Source organism: Solanum verrucosum, unplaced genomic scaffold (assembly GCF_900185275.1).
Source record: "Solanum verrucosum unplaced genomic scaffold, falcon-dt-bn FXZP01000268.1, whole genome shotgun sequence".
Taxonomy (NCBI): Eukaryota; Viridiplantae; Streptophyta; class Magnoliopsida; order Solanales; family Solanaceae; genus Solanum; species Solanum verrucosum.
Genome location: NW_026019957.1, coordinates 5,210,973 through 5,231,972, shown reverse-complemented (window position 1 = coordinate 5,231,972; position 21,000 = coordinate 5,210,973). Strand labels below are relative to the sequence as shown.

The 21,000-nt window shown below is 30.1% G+C and overlaps 1 protein-coding gene across 1 annotated transcript; it reads left to right on the top strand.

Moving 5' to 3' along the window:
• Positions 1-6,470: 6,470 nt before the first annotated feature.
• Positions 6,471-11,671, top strand: LOC125814600 (L-aspartate oxidase, chloroplastic). The gene is made up of 7 exons (XM_049494064.1): positions 6,471-6,631; positions 7,025-7,379; positions 8,300-8,542; positions 8,926-8,982; positions 9,090-9,170; positions 9,956-10,017; positions 10,641-11,671. The coding sequence occupies exons 1-7, from the start codon at positions 6,501-6,503 to the stop codon at positions 11,647-11,649; spliced, it is 1,938 nt and encodes a 645-aa protein (XP_049350021.1). The 5' UTR covers positions 6,471-6,500; the 3' UTR covers positions 11,650-11,671.
• The last annotated feature ends 9,329 nt before the right edge of the window (positions 11,672-21,000 follow it).

Genomic DNA, 21,000 nt, shown 5'->3' with positions numbered 1-21,000 from the left:
GACTCTCTCGCTTTATACAATAGAATTGTATAAATTGTGTTTCTGTTTGTATAAAGCGAGAGAAAATTGTATATACACATGCAAATACATATATATTCGTCCTATACACTTATAATTATACAGTAAAAATATTCCCCTGCCCAGTTCTCTTTTGCCTTTCTCTCTTTCTCGTTTTATACAAACACAGATTATACAATATAATGTAAAATTTATGTTTGTATAATGTATAATTTATGTTTGTATAAAGCGAAAGAAAATTGTATATACACATGCAAATACATATATTTTTGTCTTATACACTTATAATTATACAATACAAATATTCCCCTGCCCAGTTCTCTTTTGCCTTTCTCTCTTTCTCGTTTTATACAAACACAGATTATACAAATATAATGTATAATTTATGTTTGTATAAAGCGAAAGAGAGAACGATTTTTGATATACAAATATTTTTATTAATGATTTATACAAATGAGAGGCTAACAACAATTTATACAAATTGTCTGCCAGCGAAATTATACAAATCAGAAGAGGAGCCACCGAATTATACAATTGCTTTTTTTTGTATATATGTATAGCGAAATAGACATAGCTTTCAATTGTATATGTATAGCGAATTATACATATATATGTTTGCTATGGAACGCAATTATGCAAACTTTGTTATAACATACAAATATGATTTTTTTGTTTGTTATATGTGAAAGTTGCTCTTGATTTTATAAGTTAAATGGGGGAATTGTTTTTTTAAATCTATTTGGTATGAATTTGGTGCTCAATTTGTGACCAAATTGGAAGAAGATGGCTATTTGAAAATTTTAAAAAATTGCAAAATTGATCTATTTAATTTTTCTTAACACTTAATCACTTTACGTGTCATTAAAAATGACGTAAAATTTCACATGCAAATTGATGGGTGTAACTATTTAGTTGACAAAAGTGATAAATACGAGGGTTCAATAGACAAAAGAAGCCAAGTAAAAACAAATGGCTAAATAAAAGTCAGTTTGTCTATTGAACTCCACAACTAAGTTTATTGTTCACAAGATATTAATAAAACAAGATTTTTAATGTCAAATTATTTTTAAATATAAATAATGAACCATTTAAAAAAAATAATATCATATAAAATAAAATAAAGAAGGTAATAAATCCAGCTTTTCTCAAGGAAGGTTTGAGCCCTTACTCTTGACAACATCTTACCCTACTGTTTATTATAATTTAGATAATTGAGAGTTCAGAATTTAATTAATATATATAAATAAACTAGGTAAATTATCTGTGTTTTGCACGGAATTGAATTATTTTATTAAGCTTACATACGATCATTCAGTAATATTTATATTTTCGATACATACACTACATTGTCAAGACCATTTTATAATCTTAAGGCAAAGCGTTCTTCTGAAATCTTACAGTGCTATATTTTTTTAATTTTCGTTTTTGTTATACAAAAATTATGAGTCATAGAGAGATTTTAAGTATAAGAAAGAAGTCTAAGAAAATCTCCATGGAAATAGTTGGTCAGAAGTAATGAAATTTTCTATATTTCAAGAAGACATTAAAGAAGAGACCAAAAAATCTCGAACAACAACACTCCCAAGTAAAGTGGAACATCACGTCCATACAAGAACATAATTAACTAAATTTAAATGGAGTACCTTCGGCTCCTTTTTTATGAACCTCCATCATTCTTTTTTTTAAAATTATATTATGTCGTATTATATATATGTTAAAAATGACCCTAAAATTATTAGTATCATAAATGTTTTTCCTCATTATCTCTGAATAGTCATTACTATTGCCAAGATTGAGAAGTGAAGAAATAGGGAAAAAACTTTTACTTGGAGAGTCTTGGAAGGAACTGATAATAAACCAAGCTTTTTTTCGAGCCTTTGTATCTGTGTTTTTCTTCATTATCTATTGAAAATAATTCAGTAATTTTCTCCAACAAAGACGATAATATGTATACCTCAATCCATATAAAATGTTTGTATGTAAGAAAAAACAATCAAATTAATATACTAATTGTGGCAAGCAAGAGAGCAATATGTTTGGTTCTTTTTAACAAACATCATCATTGGTTCCATATTAGTTATCACATATTTATTGTTGTATGCTATCAAATATAACACAACCCACAAGCACTTTTCCCAAAAAATATATGAAGAAGCCTGTAGAAAGGGACATATGAGAAGATAAATTTTCAATCATCCTCATTGGAATTTTTAACAGAGTTCGAAAAAAGGCACCAAAATAGCAAAATTTTTTTGCAAGAGATACATGAATCACTATGACTTACGGTAAATGTTAAGCTTCATGAAATAGGAGGAACAAAACTTTGAGAAATGGAACACACTTCATAAGAAGCTTAATTAATATATTTATGAATTCGACTCCCCTATAGCAAAAAAAAAAAAAACTACAAATAATAGTGGCAGAAATAAAAGTTATGTTTACTAAAGAACCAAATGTAATGAATTCAACCATTTCAGCAGCGTTATGAGTTGTGGACTGAGAGGTGCAAGAGCAGTATTGCCGCATTGCAATTAAAATTAATTTTCTTTGTTTATATGAAGAAACATGTAGATAAGAACAAAAAAGAATATCAATTTTCAATTATCATTGCTAAAAAATTTAACAGAGTAAAACAAAGAGGGGAAAATTGTATGAAATAACAAACTATTAATTCAAATTAAATGTTATAGCCATAGTTTATTTTATTTGTAATTCGCAGCAAACATCCCATTTTTTGTCATTTAGTTCGGTATACAATTAGTCATTTTCGGTATACAATTACTCATTTGATATACAAATGTATAAAATGTGTTTGTGTTTGTATAAAGCGAAAGAAAAGTGTGTATACAAATACATATCCTATTATACAAATTACAATGTATAAATGAATTTATACAAAATTGAACAATTTGTATAGAATTGGATGGAGAAAATGACCAAAATGATCCTTGATGTATAGGGTTTGAACTTTCTTGGTCCTTTTTATATATTACCTTATTGAAATAGTCCTTAATGTTTATAAAAATATGATCATTTTGGTTTTTTAACCCTAAAACTAACTAAGCAAGTGAATTTTTTGTTAAACTTAACTGTGGGTTCCACAAATTGCCACATGGCAAACCCATTCTCCATCAATCTTTCTTTCTTTTGCTGCATTTTTCAATTGGTTTATTCTTCTCTCCATTACCTTCTTCTTCAATCTCTTTTAAACCAAATTTACAAAAAAAAAAAATTGACACACAAAAATCTCTTCAAATTTCAAATTATAGTTTAAGATTATATTTTCCACCTTTATCCATCCTATTTTCACCCTTTAATGTTAACATCAGAGCAAAAAATAAATACATAAAAAGATTTAGTCTTAAAAAGGGCAAAAAAAAAAAATCTATATTCTTCGCATAGATTTTTTCGACAAAAAGGAATAGTTAGTTTAAAACTTGAAAAATGGTTGGCTTATGGAGATCTCTTACGAGAAGGAATGGATTGCTTTTTTTAAATCTAATTTACTTATGACATATTTGTTTTAATAGACTTGTTCCTTTTCTTCGTATGTATAAAAATCGGAGTTGCTGGAAACTATTGTTTTAGATAAAAATTAAGAAATAAGTGTAATATGTATTTTTTTTTTATAAGACAGGTGGGTCATGGACGGACTGAAAATGGAGAATCTCCTCTAATGGTGAAAGAAAGAAGATTGAGGGAGAAAGAATCTGTGAGGTGTCAATTTTTATGAGACCCACCGTTATGTTTAACAGAATTTTTCACATGTATAATTAGTTTTAGGGCTAAAGACCAAAATGAGCATATTTTTCTATACATTAAGGACTTTTTCAATAAGGTGATATATATAAAGGACCAAAAATGTTCAACCCCTATACATCAAGGATCATTTTGATCATTTTCTCAAATTGGATGTATCTAGCGAATTATACAAATCAAAAACTCCATAGTAAACATAAAATTTGCTATGAAGCGCAATTATGTTAAACTATAGATATAACATACAAATATGATTTTTATGTTTGCTATACGTGAAAGTTGCTCAAAAAAAAAATCACCAAGATAGCAAAAAGAAATTGTCATAGTAACATGAATCACTATGACTTATAGTAAAGATTAAGCTCCATGAAATAGGAGGAAGAAAACTTTGAGGAATGAACAAACTTCATAAGAAGCTTAATTAATGAATTTGAATTTGACTACCTTGTAGCGGAAAAAAATCTACAAATAATAGTGATAGGAAATCCCTCTATTTATAGACAATAAATTATAGTGTGAACAAATGCTTATTGTGCCTTGTCAAAAAGGTCACAAATCATTGGAAAAGTTACCACCCTTCGAAAATGTCACAACGTTTCATAAAAGTCACATTTTTTCATAAAAGTTGCAACTCTTCATAAAATTCATAACTTTTCAGAAAAGTCACACGAAAGGGGAAGTCTAGTTTTGAAAATAAATAAATTGAAAGGGAATTTTGATTTGTGGTAATGCCACATAGAAGGACATAGAGTTCTTTTATATATATATATATGATTATGCATATATTTATAAAAATAGATTATGCATAGCTTTATTCTAATATTTATTGTATTTAAACTTTTATAATATTAGACTATTTTTTTTTGTAGAAATAAAAGTTAAGCAGATAGTGCGACAATGAAATACGAAACTAGCTTGAAACGCAAGCATGCGGGTGGGCTAGAGGGAAGTCAAAAAAGAAACACTCCACCGTGTTTTATTATTATTATTTTTTGAAAAGAACAAATTTGGATTCTTTTTGGAAAAAAAGAAGAAGTTAAGGCTGAAATTTGGATTCTACCCCAACCGTTCATATTTAATAAAATAATAATTACTATAACGTATTTATCATTTTATTTCTATTAATTGATAGAATTTCAAAATTAATTTACTCATTAAAAATGTTCTATCTTTTAAAAAAAAATATTAATCTTCTAAATAAATTGAGGATATAATTGATAAAAAATATTGTCTTTTCTTAATTTGTAAAAAATGACAAATACTCTCCCGTCCAACAATAACTGTCCACTATACTAAAAATAGTTATCCAACAATATTTGTTGAGTTTTGAAAATCAAGAGATAATGTACCTTTTTTTAATCTATTTTACCTTTGCTATTAAATATTATTTATCATCTAGCACAGTTTGTAAGACATTAAATAATATTATCCTTATTATTTATTACTATTTTATAATAACTATGTCAAATCAATAGTAAACAATCGAACAAAATGAAATAAATTAAAAAAAATTAAATTGAACAAGTAAAAAGGGACGTGTCCGGAGGACTATTTTGGTCCAATTTGTTTGCGGAGGAAACGCAAGTGGGATCGTCTGCCCTTACTTTTCCTCTAACGCCACACATTGGAAAAGTGCATATATTCACTATATTATTGTTCATACAATTCTCTCTCCGCACTCTGCACTTTGCTTTCTTTCCCAACTTATCTTTGTTGAAGCGCCATTTTTGCTGCGTTAAGGTAATTGTTTTCTTCCTCGTTCTTTTTTTGTAAGCAGTGGAGTTGTGTTTGTGAGTTGAATTTAGGGTTCTCTCTTATCCTGTAGCACACATGCAACTCAATTCTGCTTTATCTTCCATTTTTCTGCTATTTTCTTTGCCTGCCTGATAATCCTAGCCCAAAAACAGATTAAAAAAGTTTTCTCTAAGAAAATAGATTTGAAGGTAATGACCCAAAAATGTTTGATCTTATATCTAAATTATATTTTGATTGTCATTTGTTTTTTTTCAATTCGAATAATGTTATTTTATTGATTTTAGTTTTGAAAACTTTTTCAATTGAGTATAACAACTTAGCCAATGGAGGAGGGTAGTGTATAAAGAAACTGTTTTAGAAAGATCACTATTTAAGTTATTCTATAATCAATATAAACATTTAAAAATAGAATTAAGACTTCACAGGGTTGAATATGCTAATTAAAATATTATTTTCTAGTTGTGCTTCTGTTATCACTTTTTTGCTCCAAAAATAGGTTTAAACCACAAATATCATAGTGATTATCATGCTTTAAAAGACATTTAAGTTTAAGAGAATGCCATTTCATTTGTAATAATTTTATTAGCTTGAGCTTGAAAAACTCAAAGAATTGAAGAACATCTTACAAAGCCAAAGTTCGAAGAAGATCGGTTCACATTGAAGTGAATTAGACAAAATTAAGTAGGAAGTAATTTCAAAATTTATTGCCTACCCTCTCAACCATAGTTACATCAATCATATTTTAAAAAAGTGGCATAAACTTTGGAAATATGCGTGTAATGATTGGTAGAAGTTATCTAAATGCCAATGGCCAATATTTTGTTGTTTAGCTCAATTCCTTGCCCGGTTAGGATGTTGTTAGAGGTAATCAAGGTGATCTTTACATGTTTAGTTTCACAAATACTCTAAACCTCGAGTGCTCACCTGATACCAATTCCTTTGACCTGGATTGTCAGTAGTAAGATCATATGGCAACTGGTATAGCTTCAGGAAGCGGACAATTATATTTGAGGGAGCCTGTCTATCGGAGGAATAGATATGGAAAAGCTCAGTGTCATTCCACTGTGATCCTGAGCGGCATGCAAAACCAAATCCATTGGTATGTATTAGGATGATGCTTCTTCACCTATCTCTCTATTTTTCCCTGGTATATTATCTTATTTGTAGTACCCCTTCTCCTCTCTTCTCGGCAAACAATAATTTATTTTGGAGTTCTTAAGATGTTATTAACTTGTAATGGTGATATTCATTCACGTGTTGTCTGTAGGACTATTTATCCTCAAATAAGAACTTACTGAAAAGGAATCTTTGTTTACGTGTTTAGGGGTTAACCAGTAATATATTTTTCATGAGGTGACAGAATCCTAGAAGTTTCGTTTTTCGAGTCATTTCCTGATTCCTCAGAAAAGAGAAAGGTTATTATGTTCATTTTCTGGAAAAGGTTATTATGTCTATTTTCTGGTTGTGACCATGTGCTAATTAAATTTTTCAGGTCTTCTTGGATTTCCAAACTATTACAAGTTAATAGAAGTAACTATTCACAATGTCAAGTGAAAACAAACCGGAAGTCTCACAGAGGAACAATCAAATCATGCCAGAGAGAAGGCTCAACTAGGTATTTTGATTTTGCTGTGATTGGTAGTGGCATTGCTGGCCTTCGATATGCTCTTGAGGTTGCCAAACATGGAACTGTGGCTGTGATAACCAAGGCCGAGCCTCATGAGAGTAACACCAACTATGCTCAAGGTGGTGTAAGTGCCGTGCTCTGCCCTAAGGATTCAGTGGAGAGCCACATGCAAGACACAATTGTGGCAGGTGCTTACCTCTGTGATGAGGAGACTGTTAGAGTAAGTCCACAGAATATTATAGTCTCTTCAGTTCCGTAAAGCAGTTGCCAGTTTTTCAGCTTTTTTTCTCTTTGGAAACTATTTCCCTTTTCTCTTCCAATTTTAGTCCCAGACTACTTGGTTGGATGAATAGGAAAGTTTTCGATCTATCTTTCAGGTTGAAACCAAAGGAACTTTCTGTTTAGGCGGCATTTGCTGCAGGATGTAGAACTGCCAAAAATTGGAAAAGAGTAAGAGCAATGGAGGCAGTTAGGCTTGTTTTCAATTTGAAGCTGAAGTGCCAGAAAGCATATTACAAGAAAGGCTCTATGCCTATTCCTAACGTCTGATGTAAGTGCTTAAAAGTTGAAGCTGAAGAAAGTGTCGGAGAGCTGTGAAACCAATGGTTGGTAATATAGAAGATTTCCATCGGAGAATGTAGTAGACCTATTCTTCATGGTTCAGATTGTTGACTTCTGTATTTGAACATTTGGAGGAGAGAGTGTGAAGGTGACATGCAAGAAGGAAGAAATAAGAATAAAACTGGAAGTGAACTTGTGTTGTCTTTCGGTTTGATAGTGGGATTTCATTTAGTTTGTACCATATTTTTTTTTTTTTAATGAGTACACACAAAGGTATCATTAGCACTTCCCTAAATCAGCATCAATTTTTTAAGGGACACCAATTAGTTTTCTCTATGCTATCTTTGTTTATCTTCTGTTTAAATATATACAAGTTTTATGTTGTGTTTGAATGGTGGGACATCACAACTGATATCTTCTTCTCAGTCGGGAAAAAACTTGGTTCATATAGTTGTGCTTCTTATGCAATCAATGTTCTAAATGAAACTTACAAAATGACTGATTTATTACTCCAACATATCGTTTTTAGTTTATTCTTTTAAATTCTTCATTCTTTTAAAGTGCATCTCCATTCTCCAGGTTGTGTGTACTGAAGGACCTGAGAGAATTAGAGAACTGATTGCTATGGGTGCTTCGTTCGATCATGGGGAGGATGGCAATCTACATCTAGCCAGGGAAGGGGGCCACTCCCATCGCCGAATTGTCCATGCTGCTGATATGACAGGCAGAGAGATAGGAAGGGCCCTATTAGAGGCAGTTGTTAAGGATCCTAATATATATGTGTTTCAACACCATTTTGCTATAGATTTGTTGACCACCCAGGTAAGTTTATTCCTTGATAGCAACTGTTTGCATTGGTTATTATGGAGAAAAAATTTCTGCTTTAGCATCAATTTGATCCAAAATGAAGGGTTGTTGCTTTAATCTAATTTAAAAACTGGGCATTAGTCTTTTGCTTATGTTGTTTGTACAAATATTGCTTATGCAAATTTTTAGCACTTGCTTATATTTGGTCACAACTTAAGGAATGTACCCTAGTAGATATGATTAAACAAGCAGTGCAATGCAAGTGAACGACAATTGAACATGATGATAGTTGTGTAAAGTTGGCAATTGAAATGTTCAATAAGGATTTTTTTGAGAAAGGATGAACTGTTTGATAAGTCATAAATATTTGCTAATGTTAATTTGTATGCCAAATGCAGGATGGTTCTGACATAGTTTGTCACGGCATTGATACTATAAACACGGAAACACAGGAGGTACGTACAGTTGCTTTCACTCATGTTCACCTCCATGATTTGAACGTTTCGTCAAAATGTTATAAATTGATTTCTTAGGCTTCTGTGCTCTTACTTTGAGTTTGTAGGTCATAAGATTCATTTCAAAAGTGACTTTGCTGGCATCAGGTGGAGCTGGACATATCTATCCAAGTACTACTAATCCGCCGGTATGGGATTCAATATCTTCTCCTCTAAAATGTTGTTAGTTATAGTATGTCACTCCTTATAATCAGTAAGATTATTCAGAGTCCTAAACAGTAATATGGAAGGAGAAGGTGTGGAAGGGAATCCCTTCCTTGGTGCAAGGTGGCTAATACTTACTTTTTTACCATATGACTAGCATGCTTTTTCTACCCACAAAGGGTTGGGGTAAGGTCTGCGTATATCTTACCCTCCCCAGACTCCACTCGTGGGATTCACTGGGTAAGTCGTTGTTGACTAGCATGCTTTTGCAGTTCATTGTTGGTGATAGGCTTGATCTCAAAGTATCTTTTGTAATTCATAAGGATCTTATCAATTGACATTGATGCAAATATCATTCCACAGAGTATTAATTTTTCTACCCTATAGCAATTGCATATTAAGCTAATATGCAATCAAAAGTAAGAGCTCGCTGCCCTAAATGCCAAAAAAGAGAGGAAAAGATAAGACGAGAAAACAGATGATCTTTTGCTTGGAAGTGTAGATTCTTATCTTGTATATAATGAAGATAATAAATTCTTATTCTATACACCAATAATTTCTGTACAATAGAAGCAAAGACACGTTGTTCAAAGTTGTACTAACCTGAGTTTTCTGCCCGTTATCTTTTTTTAAAAAAAAAAAATTGGTGTGGGGCCAGTTTTGTTTTTGTATTTGATCATTTGTGCCTTTATTAATGAATGGAAAAGTTTAACTTTGTTGAATATGGACATGTTCAAAGTTCTAATTCATTTTGATATGATGGCTGTAGGTTGCCACTGGAGATGGAATGGCTATGGCTCATCGAGCTCAAGCTGTAATTTCCAACATGGAGTAAGTAATCCTCAGTGTTGCATTCCTGTTATAGCATATTTCTGCCTCTGCTTTAGTGAACTGTGTTGTAAATCTGCCAATCTAGATTTCATCCATCTTTTGCCTTCTTGATTTTTGCATCTTGTTCTGCATTCATTCAGAATTTGCACTTTTGACTAATTATACAAGGGTGTGTTCGAAATGTTGTGCGGGATGACATTGGATATGCAACTTGAACTTTTCAGGATAAAGGCATCAAATTTTCTTCATTGGGGGATTAATTGATGTAGAAAAGATTTCTAGACTAGCAGTTGGTTCTCTAATTGATGGTCCTCCTTTGATCATTTTTTGGATGGTAGACAAGTCTTTGTTTGCGAGGTTGATGGATTATCTCCAAAGGTTGCGTTGGGGGATTTAATTGATGTAGAAAGGGATATGCAAATTAATTTTTTCGGGAAGAAGGGTATCAAATTCTTCATTGGGGGATTAATTGATGTAAAAAAGATTTCTAGACTAGCGGCTGTCTAATTGATGGTCCTCCTTTGATCATCTTTTGGATGGTAGACAGGTCTTTGTTTGCGAAGTTGATGAACTGTTCTCGAAGATTGCATTAATAATTACAATTCTCTGACTTGTGTTGCCAGGTTTGTGCAATTCCACCCGACTGCCTTGGCTGATGAAGGCCTTCCCATCAGACCATCAAATGCCAGAGAGAATGCTTTTCTGATAACTGAAGCTGTCAGAGGTGATGGAGGCATCCTTTACAACTTAGATATGGAGAGATTTATGCCATCGTATGATGAAAGAGCAGAGCTTGCCCCGAGAGATGTGGTAGCAAGAAGTATTGATGACCAGCTCAAAAAGCGTGGTGAAGAGTATGTTCTTCTTGATATCAGTCACAAGCCCACAGAGAAGATTCTTTCTCATTTTCCTAATATAGCTGCTGAGTGTCTCCGCTATGGGTTAGACATAACACAGCAGCCAATTCCAGTGGTTCCCGCAGCTCACTACATGTGTGGTGGAGTCCGTGCTGGGCTTGAAGGTGAGACTAATGTACGAGGTCTTTATGTGGCAGGTGAAGTTGCATGTACTGGTTTGCATGGTGCAAACCGACTTGCTAGCAACTCCTTGGCTGAAGCACTAGTGTTTGCACGAAGAGCTGTACAGCCTTCAATTGATCACATGAACATATCTAAAATTGATCACAGTGCTTCAAGTTGGTGGGCGCGGCCTGTAGCCCCCTTGTTACTAGGAGATACAGTACTTAACAAAGTCATTCATCGGACAAGGGAAGTGAGGAAAGAACTGCAGTCAATCATGTGGGAATACGTTGGCATTGTAAGGTCTACCTCACGACTAACCCTTGCAGAAACCAGAATCATAGAGTTGGAGTTGAAATGGGAAAGATACCTATTTCAGCATGGCTGGGAACCGACTATGGTTGGTTTAGAGGCTTGCGAGATGAGGAATCTCTTCTGTTGTGCCAAGCTGGTTGTTAGCAGTGCTCTTTCCCGACATGAGAGTCGTGGGCTTCATTATACCATTGACTTTCCTCACGTCGAGGAAAGCAAGAGGTTGCCAACAGTAATTTTTCCTTCTCAGCTAAATAGCTCATGGAGCTCGCGGCAATTACACAGGCAGCAGATATGTTAGATATGTCATTGTGATTCTTCCTGCCATTACTTTTGGAGCAGGGTGAAGTCATTCTTTGATGAAGTATTATTACTAATTATATGGTTATACTAAATTATACAAGCCAGAATAGAGGAACTTGGGCACACTCAAGTTCAATTTCAGGCCTTTTTGTTAAATAATTGTGCATTGTTAACTTGTAATCTATAATTTAGAAGTTATGAAAAATCACCAGTTATCTTTGTCATCTCCATTGACAAAAAAATTGCACACTTTTTCCATTTGAATTGATGTTTAATTTTTGCTATTTAATTATTGAACTTATGACTAGTGGGGGAATAAGTTTCGTAGAAATTGAAGTCTTAGATCTGACATAATTTGTCAAATATTATGATATAGAAATATAAACTTATGTCCTATGAAAAAAGTTATTTTTATTAAGAGAGGGGAAAATGGCAAATTTACAAAACAATCTTCTAACTTGCTCTTACTTTTCATTTTACCACTTTATCTCAATCTTGTTCTATTTTAATCCTTCAATTTCGTTTTTTATGTATCATTTAAACATAAAATACTAATTTTATGATTTTTTTTATTTTTTATTTATAGTCTTCAATTGCAATTTTGTGTTTTAAAAACTGACATCCGCTTGTTAGTGTTTGAAAAAAAATTCAAAAATTGAAGAACGAACATCAATTGTTTTTTGTAATAGTAATTTATGTTTAATAGTTTTTTGCATGTGAAAAATAATCGACGAAAGTGCGTCGATTTTTTTTCTTAAAAAAACATTGGCAATCGACAGAGTCTGTCGAATTTTAGCATTTTCAATAGTGTTATTAGGAATGAACAAGACTTTTTTTTTTACTTATATTGAATGAGTTATTTTTACCCATATAAAGTTGAATTAAAAATTAGAAAGCCAGTATTTGAGTTAAATTCAGAGAGTCGAGATGATATGAAAAATACACGGCGTTGACTCAAATGCTCGCTTTCTAATTATTAATTCAACTCAATACGGATAAAAAGAATCCATCTTCAATAAAAAAAATTTAAAAGGATTATGTTCATTGCTAATAACACAATTAAAAAAGCTAAAACTTTGACTGCTTCTGTCAAATTGTGAATGGTTTTTTTTTATAAAAAAAAATTGACGCACTTTCATCGGTTATTTTCCGCACAAATATACAGAGAAGCTCTAAAAAAAATATTGTTTTTTAAAAAAACTCGATGTTCGTCTGTCAATTTTTATTTTTACGAAAATTAACAAATGGGCATCGATTTTGAAATACAAAACTGCAAGTGAAGAGTATAAATAAAAATAATGAAACATAGAAAATACTCTCTCTATTTAAAAAAGAATGACTTACTTTCCTTTTTAGTTTGTTTAAAAAATAATGACTCATTTTCTTGAGATAAACACTTAGAAAGTCACTCAACTTAGGGTAGTTTACTTAGAAAGTCACTCAACTTTGTTGTATAACCCAAAAGTCACTCAACTTAAGATAATTTACTTAAAAAGTCACTCTATTATTGACATTTTACCTAAAAAGTCACTCAACCAATTTAAATAACTTTTTACTAAATTTTATTGAAACAATTTTTTTCTTAAAAGCTAAATTGTTAATTAAAAATAATAAAATACCCATTTAAGCATTTTGTTGACCCACCTCACTTAACCCCACCAATCCAAACAGGTTCTTAGAGCCCATTTGGATTAGGTTAAAAAAATAGCTTTTAAGTAAAACAATAAAAAATGGGGGAGACTTATTTTTGGTTTTTGACTTAAATCCCTTTTAAGTCAAAAAATAAAAAGTGGAAAAGACTTACTTTTAGTTTTTGACTTATTCTTTTAAGTCATTTTTTACTTTGCCTAACACTTTCTAATTTATTTTAAGTTATTTTTAAATATTTGTCAAACATTTACAGAAATAAAAGACTGACTTAAAATTAAATTTGATCAACTTTAATCCAATCCAAACACCCTCTAAGTCTCAAAGTTTGATAACATGGAGAAATGCAAATCTCTTAACAAAGAAAGCCTAGAAAGTAATACATGTCTAACAATAAAATTTTCATTTATCCGTGACCCAAGTATATGTAGCAATCCATTCTAAAAATCTTTTCATTACCTTTTATGGAAAAAAGATCCCAAAAAAAAGATTGTATAGTACGAAATAACAAAATGAAAAACACAATCCATAAAATATTATCAAAGAATATTATTTAAAGAGTTGGAGTAGAAATTTTTAGGGGAGCAACACGATAATAACTTTTAAAAACCTTAAGGATAAAGTAGCTAGGAGAATTTTCACAAATAGCTATTATAAGAAATTTAATTATGCTTCGTAACTATAGTTTGTATATTTACGGAATGTAGCTACAATTTAACTGTCTCGTTTGTATAATTTGCGGGTACGTTTGTTTAATTGAACTATTTTTTTTATAAACTCGAAATAACGATTTTATACGAACACAAATATCTGGACTTTAAACAATTATACAAAATTACATTATACAAAAGTTATACAAATTCTGAATTATACAAACTCGAAATCCCAGCCTATGTAATTATCACTGAATGTTGGTCGCGAGTGGTAATCAACTAAAAGTCTAAAACTATATATAACTATGATGACTAATTAACTAGTATATATTTGCTTAACCATATAATTTTTCCTAGATAAAATCATACAAATTAAATACCAATGCAACTACAATTATTTTTATTATTATCTTTAATTAATTAATGATCAAAGTTGAAACATTTTCTCTTCTTTTTTTTTTCCCTAATAAAAGAAGAGTTCATGATGCTTTAATTTAGCCATTGAGAAGCTTCTATTAGAGACCTCAGCATGAGGTCCTCCAAATGAATGAATGCTATATAAGTCTTCATTCTTCAATTTAAAGTAATCTTTTTTTGTTGAACATGTGCCTACAAAATAGGTCAAATAGAGAAAAATCTAATAGTCTTCCAAATGAATGAATGCTATACAAGTCTTCATTCTTCAATTTAAAGTAATGTTTTTTGTTGAACATGTGCCTACAAAATAGGTCAAATAGAGAAAAATCTAATAGTCTACGTAGAATAAGAATGGCTAACTAAATTTAATAATTGTAGCATATGCAAGACTACAAGACATGGCCCAGAATTTCATTTTGCCTGATAAATCCAAGACATAAACCATGAATGCCTTTGCCAAGCTCTATGAGCCAAGTATTTTGTGCCTAGGTGTGTAAGTTTTGATGAAATAGATAAATTGAATCGAAAAAAAATATTATTGATTTTATTAGTATACTCAAACGGTTTTGTATGTTTATATTAGCCTATCGGTTGGATTTTTTTTTGGGAGTTATTTAATAGTTGTATCGATAGACCAATCAGGTTATTATGTCAAATTTATAGTTTTGTCAAATTGAATTATTTAAAAGTGGCTTTAGAATTAGAAGTATATGAACTAGGTTTTGTAATTCTAAAGACACCTCTAAATATTCAAATTGTCAAAAGGTAAATTTTCAATAATACATTGGAGTTTGTTATATAATTAAAAAGATTTATAGTTCATAAGTTGTTTGAGATTTTCCCCAATTAATAATTGTATTGTTATTTATCTGGATAAAGGCAAGTGAAATCCATCATATTATTACGTAGGGTGTAAATAGGACGTTTTGGTCGGTTATTTTAATTTTATTTTTATAGCATCCCACTTTTATAGTATTTTATAATGCATAACTAAAATTAGATTTTTAAAAATCATGTCAATCATATCAGTTTCTCTTCGGTATCGATACAGTTTGGTTAATCTTCAATGTTTTTAACTTTTAAAATGCCACCTCAAAATATACTATTATCAAAATATTTCTTTTTGCAAGTATGTTCTTGAAGAAGAACTTCATTATAATTTTTCACCAAGAAGTCAAGAATGTAAAACCTTGTAGCCGTATTGTTTGATCTTAAATATTTAATATGGGTGCTTGCATAGGTTTGACCGTATTGTTTGATATAGTATCTATTATAGTATCTTTTAATTTTAAACATAATTAAGTAAATGCTAATTAAGAGCAAAGACCTAAAGTCGTCCAGTCACCATAGGCCTATAACTTAGATTATATTTATATTTGAAAAATATTATAAAATATATTTATATATTAAATTTAACATATCGTTAATATAAAAAATATATTTACGGTTATTCGGTTCGGTTCGAAAATTTTTCAGATTTTTTTTATAAATTTAAAAGACCTACCCTATTGTTCGGGACAGTTATATACTAATTAAATAAAAGTCTACAATTTTATTGGAATAATTATATAAATCGGTTCAGTTCGGTTAGAATCGGTAGATTTTGAACATTCTTTTGATCCCCCTAATATTGTGTACCATACATATAGAAGCACCTTAGTTTTTTTTATAGCACTTCAATTAGACTGAAAGTAAAATTAAGGAAGGGGCTTAGTCTAAATTAATGCTAAAATGGTTTTACATTAGTTTTTTTGTTGAGATAACACATATTAATATGGATGTTGAAGACAATTAAATTTGCTTAGAGGTTAACATTTTTAAAAAACATGTGCATATTAACAAATGGAAACAAGAAAGGAAAGGAAAAAAATCCAAAGTAGGTTAGTTATTGGCCCTCAATAACAAATATCTAATTGGTTTAATTATTGATATAGCGTGTTTATATATCGATAATATACAAAATTCTAATATGGATGATTTAAATAATTATTATAATGATAAAGTTACAAAAAATATTACATTAAAAATAATTGAATTTTATCCATTGTAATGTTAAGTCACCAAATCACTAATTTATCATATTAAAACAACTAAACTTTACTTATTATAACAAAGTTTTGTATGTTTCCAAATGAAAAAAATAAAGTTGATAATGAAACTTCTATTATTTAGAACCACATATAGCAGCCACATTGTATACATGTCTCTCATTGAAGAAGATTTTATTTTTCTTTTTTGCAGCTTTTGAATGAAAAAAGATTAAAGACTCTTGTAGGTATTAGTATTATTATGCTTCTTGTTGGAAAAAAAGGTGAATATATTTGGATATAAATACATATACATGATACAAAAATAAGAAGAGACACATATATACAAGTTGCAAGGGACATAATCATTTTTTCCTTCTTCATCATTTCTCATAAGTTAGGCCAACAGAGAGATCCTGTTCATATTCCAAGTCTTAGTTCAATGCATTTGGCCTTTGACAATCAGTTTGGTCTACTTGTTCAACTGAACTCAATATTTTAACGGTTAATATATATAGGGTAGAGCTAATAAAGGTTGAGGGGTTCATTTGAATCCTCTTCGAAAAGGATTACTTTCTCCATTTCAATTCATGTGATACATTTCAGTTTCGAGATTCAAACGAATCTATTTTTATCATAAATTTTTTATATATCTTTTAAATATCTTGGATTGTCAATTATTGTGACTTATAGTACTTTTATGTAGTTTACAAATATATAAATTTTATTTCAAAAAATTGAAGATTTTATGTGCAAATTTCCGATCAAACTTAAACTGTTTGACTCTAGAAAATTGAAATGTGTCACATTAATTGGGATAGAGGGAGTACATCATTTATACTTGATCAAAATTATTTTTTACGTATATACAACAAATGTTGAACCCTTTTAAACCTTTTCGTGTGTTTACTTTTTATATTTTGAAACCCCATAATGAATATTTTAGCTCTGTGTGTCGCCATCGGATATATATATATATATATATATATATATATATATATATATATATATTTAAAGGTTGATTCCTCTAATTGAAAATATGTGTCAATTCCAAGTCTCTAATAATCTCTAAAAAAAAATTAAAGAAATATTGAAAATACTCTTAAATTTGACGAGAACTATTAATTTCATTCCCGAACTATATTAACAGCTTTAAAAACAATCCTCTATTATTATTATTAATCCTCCTTTTGGTCGGATGGACCATGAAATTAAAGATTGACTTTTAACTTTTTCTTGCCCTTGTCGTTATGAATAATGCTTGATTGAGAAAACACTATTGGACAAAGTTTCATTTGCTAGACAAAAAAGGAATAATGTTTTGAAAATTATTGAGATGTGGAAGTTGATGGACCTCTTATTTTTCTTTGTAAGAGATCAAGTATTATACTTATACATTGATTTGTCTATACTTTTCCCCTTTTATTGTCTTATCTTGACAATGAAATTTGCATGCATATTGTCGATCCAACATTTTCTTGTACTACTACTTTCTACAATTCCAAGGGTCTTTATATCTTTTATTTTCACTCTATATGTATTTATTTGTCTTCTCCAACGTATATATATCCGTATAACAATAATATATTTAATTAGTGAAATTTTATAGATGGAGTTTGAAAAGATAGAGTATATACAAATCATACCTTTACCTCGTGAAGGTAATAAGGAGACTATTTTTGAAGGACTCTTAGCTCGAGTACTACAACATACTAAATAGGTATGAAAAAGGAAAAATAGGAGTGGAGAAATGAATTAACTACTCATAAAGACGTAATCTTAATCACATATTAATGTGTTAACCTAAACACAATAAACAACAAGTGATGTTGAAATAAAAAAACAAAACACTATAAAAATACGACTAAACCCTTCAAAAGTCAAGATAACGCTCGATATCTACTGATATTTTACCGTATACTTGAACCAAATAAAATATTACAAGAAGTTAAAAACAACAACAATGTACATTTATGATGTCATGCAATTATGGGGTAAATAAATTTGGTTCTCACTTGATGATCATATTCATCATCAGCTAGGATAATTTCCTTTGTTGTTGTTTTTCCCAGAAAAAGTAGGACTGCCCAGAAATGTCAGTGGGCCAAACCATCCGGTACATTACTCTTTTCGTCTCAATTTATAAAAGTTAGTTTAATTTGACACTTAATTTGAAAAAGAAAGATTTTTTTTTTAAACTTGTGGTCTAAAATAGGTCATATATATGTGTGTGTGGCTAGAAGTCATTTCATTAAAAGTAAAATGGACATATAAAAGCTTCTTCAAAGCTCGATTTTAAAATTTGATATGCCGTAACATGTATCGCTTTGAGTGAATAATATATCAAAAGACTTGAAACATCGAGAGAAGCACATATCTAAAATTTGAAAATGTTTAGAGAAAATTTGAGTTGGTCGGGATGACTAAATGACTCCATATTCAGCCGTTAAAGCTTCTTCAAAGCTCAATTTTGAATTTTAACATGCCACAAATATGAATCTTTTCTATTGAATTATATATCAATAGAGATCATATATATCTAAAAATTTGAAAATTTTAAAGGAGACTTGAGTTGGTCGAGATTGAAAAAAAAATAAAAAAATAAAAAATAATAATAATAAAAATAAAATAAAAAATATATATATATATATGGATGTATTTACATCATATATAATAGATGTGAGTATTTTTATATATATTTATACATTATATATAAATGTTAGATATTATTTATATAATATCGATATGTTACATATACATGTGACCATTTTAATGAATATTTTTTTATCACCTTTACAGTTATGTAAGAAGCTCTGATACTAAATGTGCAAATAAATGTCTTAATACACAACCCTCAAACTTGAGAGAAATAAATTTTATCTAACACCGAACTACTTGAACGTATCATATAATTTTTAAAAATACATGAAAAAAACTTTTATAAATAAAAAGTAAAATGTCACATAACTATTCTTTTTAACTTATTTTCTAGCTCTCACACATTATAAAGACTGTGCTCTACATGCCACTTAACAACGCAAAGGATTTTAGATAGAAAATATTATAGTTTAGGGGGTAACAATAACACTCCATAGTTTAAGTATTAAATTAACACAACATGGATAGTTTAAATATATTTTTTTGAGGTATTAAATTTGAAGTAAGAGTATTTATCGATTGGTTCAATCCGTATTTATATATTATTATTTTGTTTGATCGATTATCTATTTATAAATATATTGAATCAACAATCAAATCAATAAGATAATTATTATCGATTTTTGAATAATTGAATAATTATGTTTGATTTTCGATTTAACTGATAAGCTTCTTTTTTAAAAAATAAATAAAAAATCCTTGTTCTTGTTTTCATTGTTCATATATATAGTCTTCATGGAATATTTATTGTTAAAACAAACATCATAACTAATAAATATGAGGTCAAAGAATAACTAAGATGATGTTATGATATTTTACTCCATTTGATACGTTGAGGATGTTCTAACATGACCCGTTCTACATTTCAAGTATATCTTAAATTTTTTCGATAAATATGAGGTAAAAGAATAACTAAGATGATGTTATGATATTTTACTCCATTTGATACATGAGGATGTTTTGACATGACCCATCCTACATCTCAAGCATATTCTGAATTGTTTCGATAAATATGAGGTCAAAGAATAATTACTACGATGTTATGATATTTTACTTCATTTGATATGTTGTGGATGTTTTGACATGACCCGTCCTACATTTCAAGCATATCCTTAATTTTTTTGATAAATAGGTTGGAGGTCAACGAATAACTAAGATGATGTTCATATATTTTACTCCATTTGAGACGTTGAGGATTTTTTTTAATTTTCCACCTGGTGTCCGGAGCCTACATTGGAGCTCCGACTAAATCCGGATCGCGCACTGCAGGGCCCATTCGGGGGTGGTGCTCCCAACAAGATTTTTCTCCATACCTAGGGCTCAAACCCGAGACCTCTGGTTAAGGATGAAGCACTCCCACCAGTGCACCACAATCCATGTTGATAACGTTGAGGATGTTCTAACATGACTCGTCCTACATATCAAGCATATCCTGAATTTTTTGATAATGAAGTTTAGCAGTATTTTTATTAAAAAAATTAATTAGCATGTGTTTGTTTAATTTAGTTTTCATGTGATTTAATGTTAAAAAAATTATTTACTGAAATGTGTTTTTTTCTCAATTGAGCCTACTATAAGTGGTGTTTGCTGGAGACTTCCACTTCTTATGATGGAGAATGAAATTTGAATGCGAGACATAATAAAAATTTTGATCACCTCAATATGAGATTGTTCCGAAAAATTATTGATCTAACTACAATTTGACTTTAAAAATGATGAAGATACACAATTTGACTTAAACATTTTTATAGCATGTAATGAAATTACGAAGGAAAACTTTTATTGATAGTCACATGAACTACACATATATTTAAATGAAAGTTGTTAACTTTCAACTACTTGTAAGATATTTTCTATCCAAAAAAAAAAAAGAAAGAATAAAATTTAAGTTTGGGATGTGATTTAAACTCTCAAACTTTCTATGTCTAAAAATGGAGAGAAAAATAA

What these genes read in the sequence shown, in the direction of transcription:
- LOC125814600 (XM_049494064.1), top strand. Translation starts at nt 6,501, where the DNA reads ATGGCAACTGGTATAGCTTCAGGAAGCGGACAATTATATTTGAGGGAG. An exon ending in GTGATGAGGAGACTGTTAGA is followed by an intron (nt 7,380 to 8,299) that starts GTAAGTCCACAG and finishes TCCATTCTCCAG; the next exon opens with GTTGTGTGTACTGAAGGACC. An exon ending in TAAACACGGAAACACAGGAG is followed by an intron (nt 8,983 to 9,089) that starts GTACGTACAGTT and finishes TTGAGTTTGTAG; the next exon opens with GTCATAAGATTCATTTCAAA.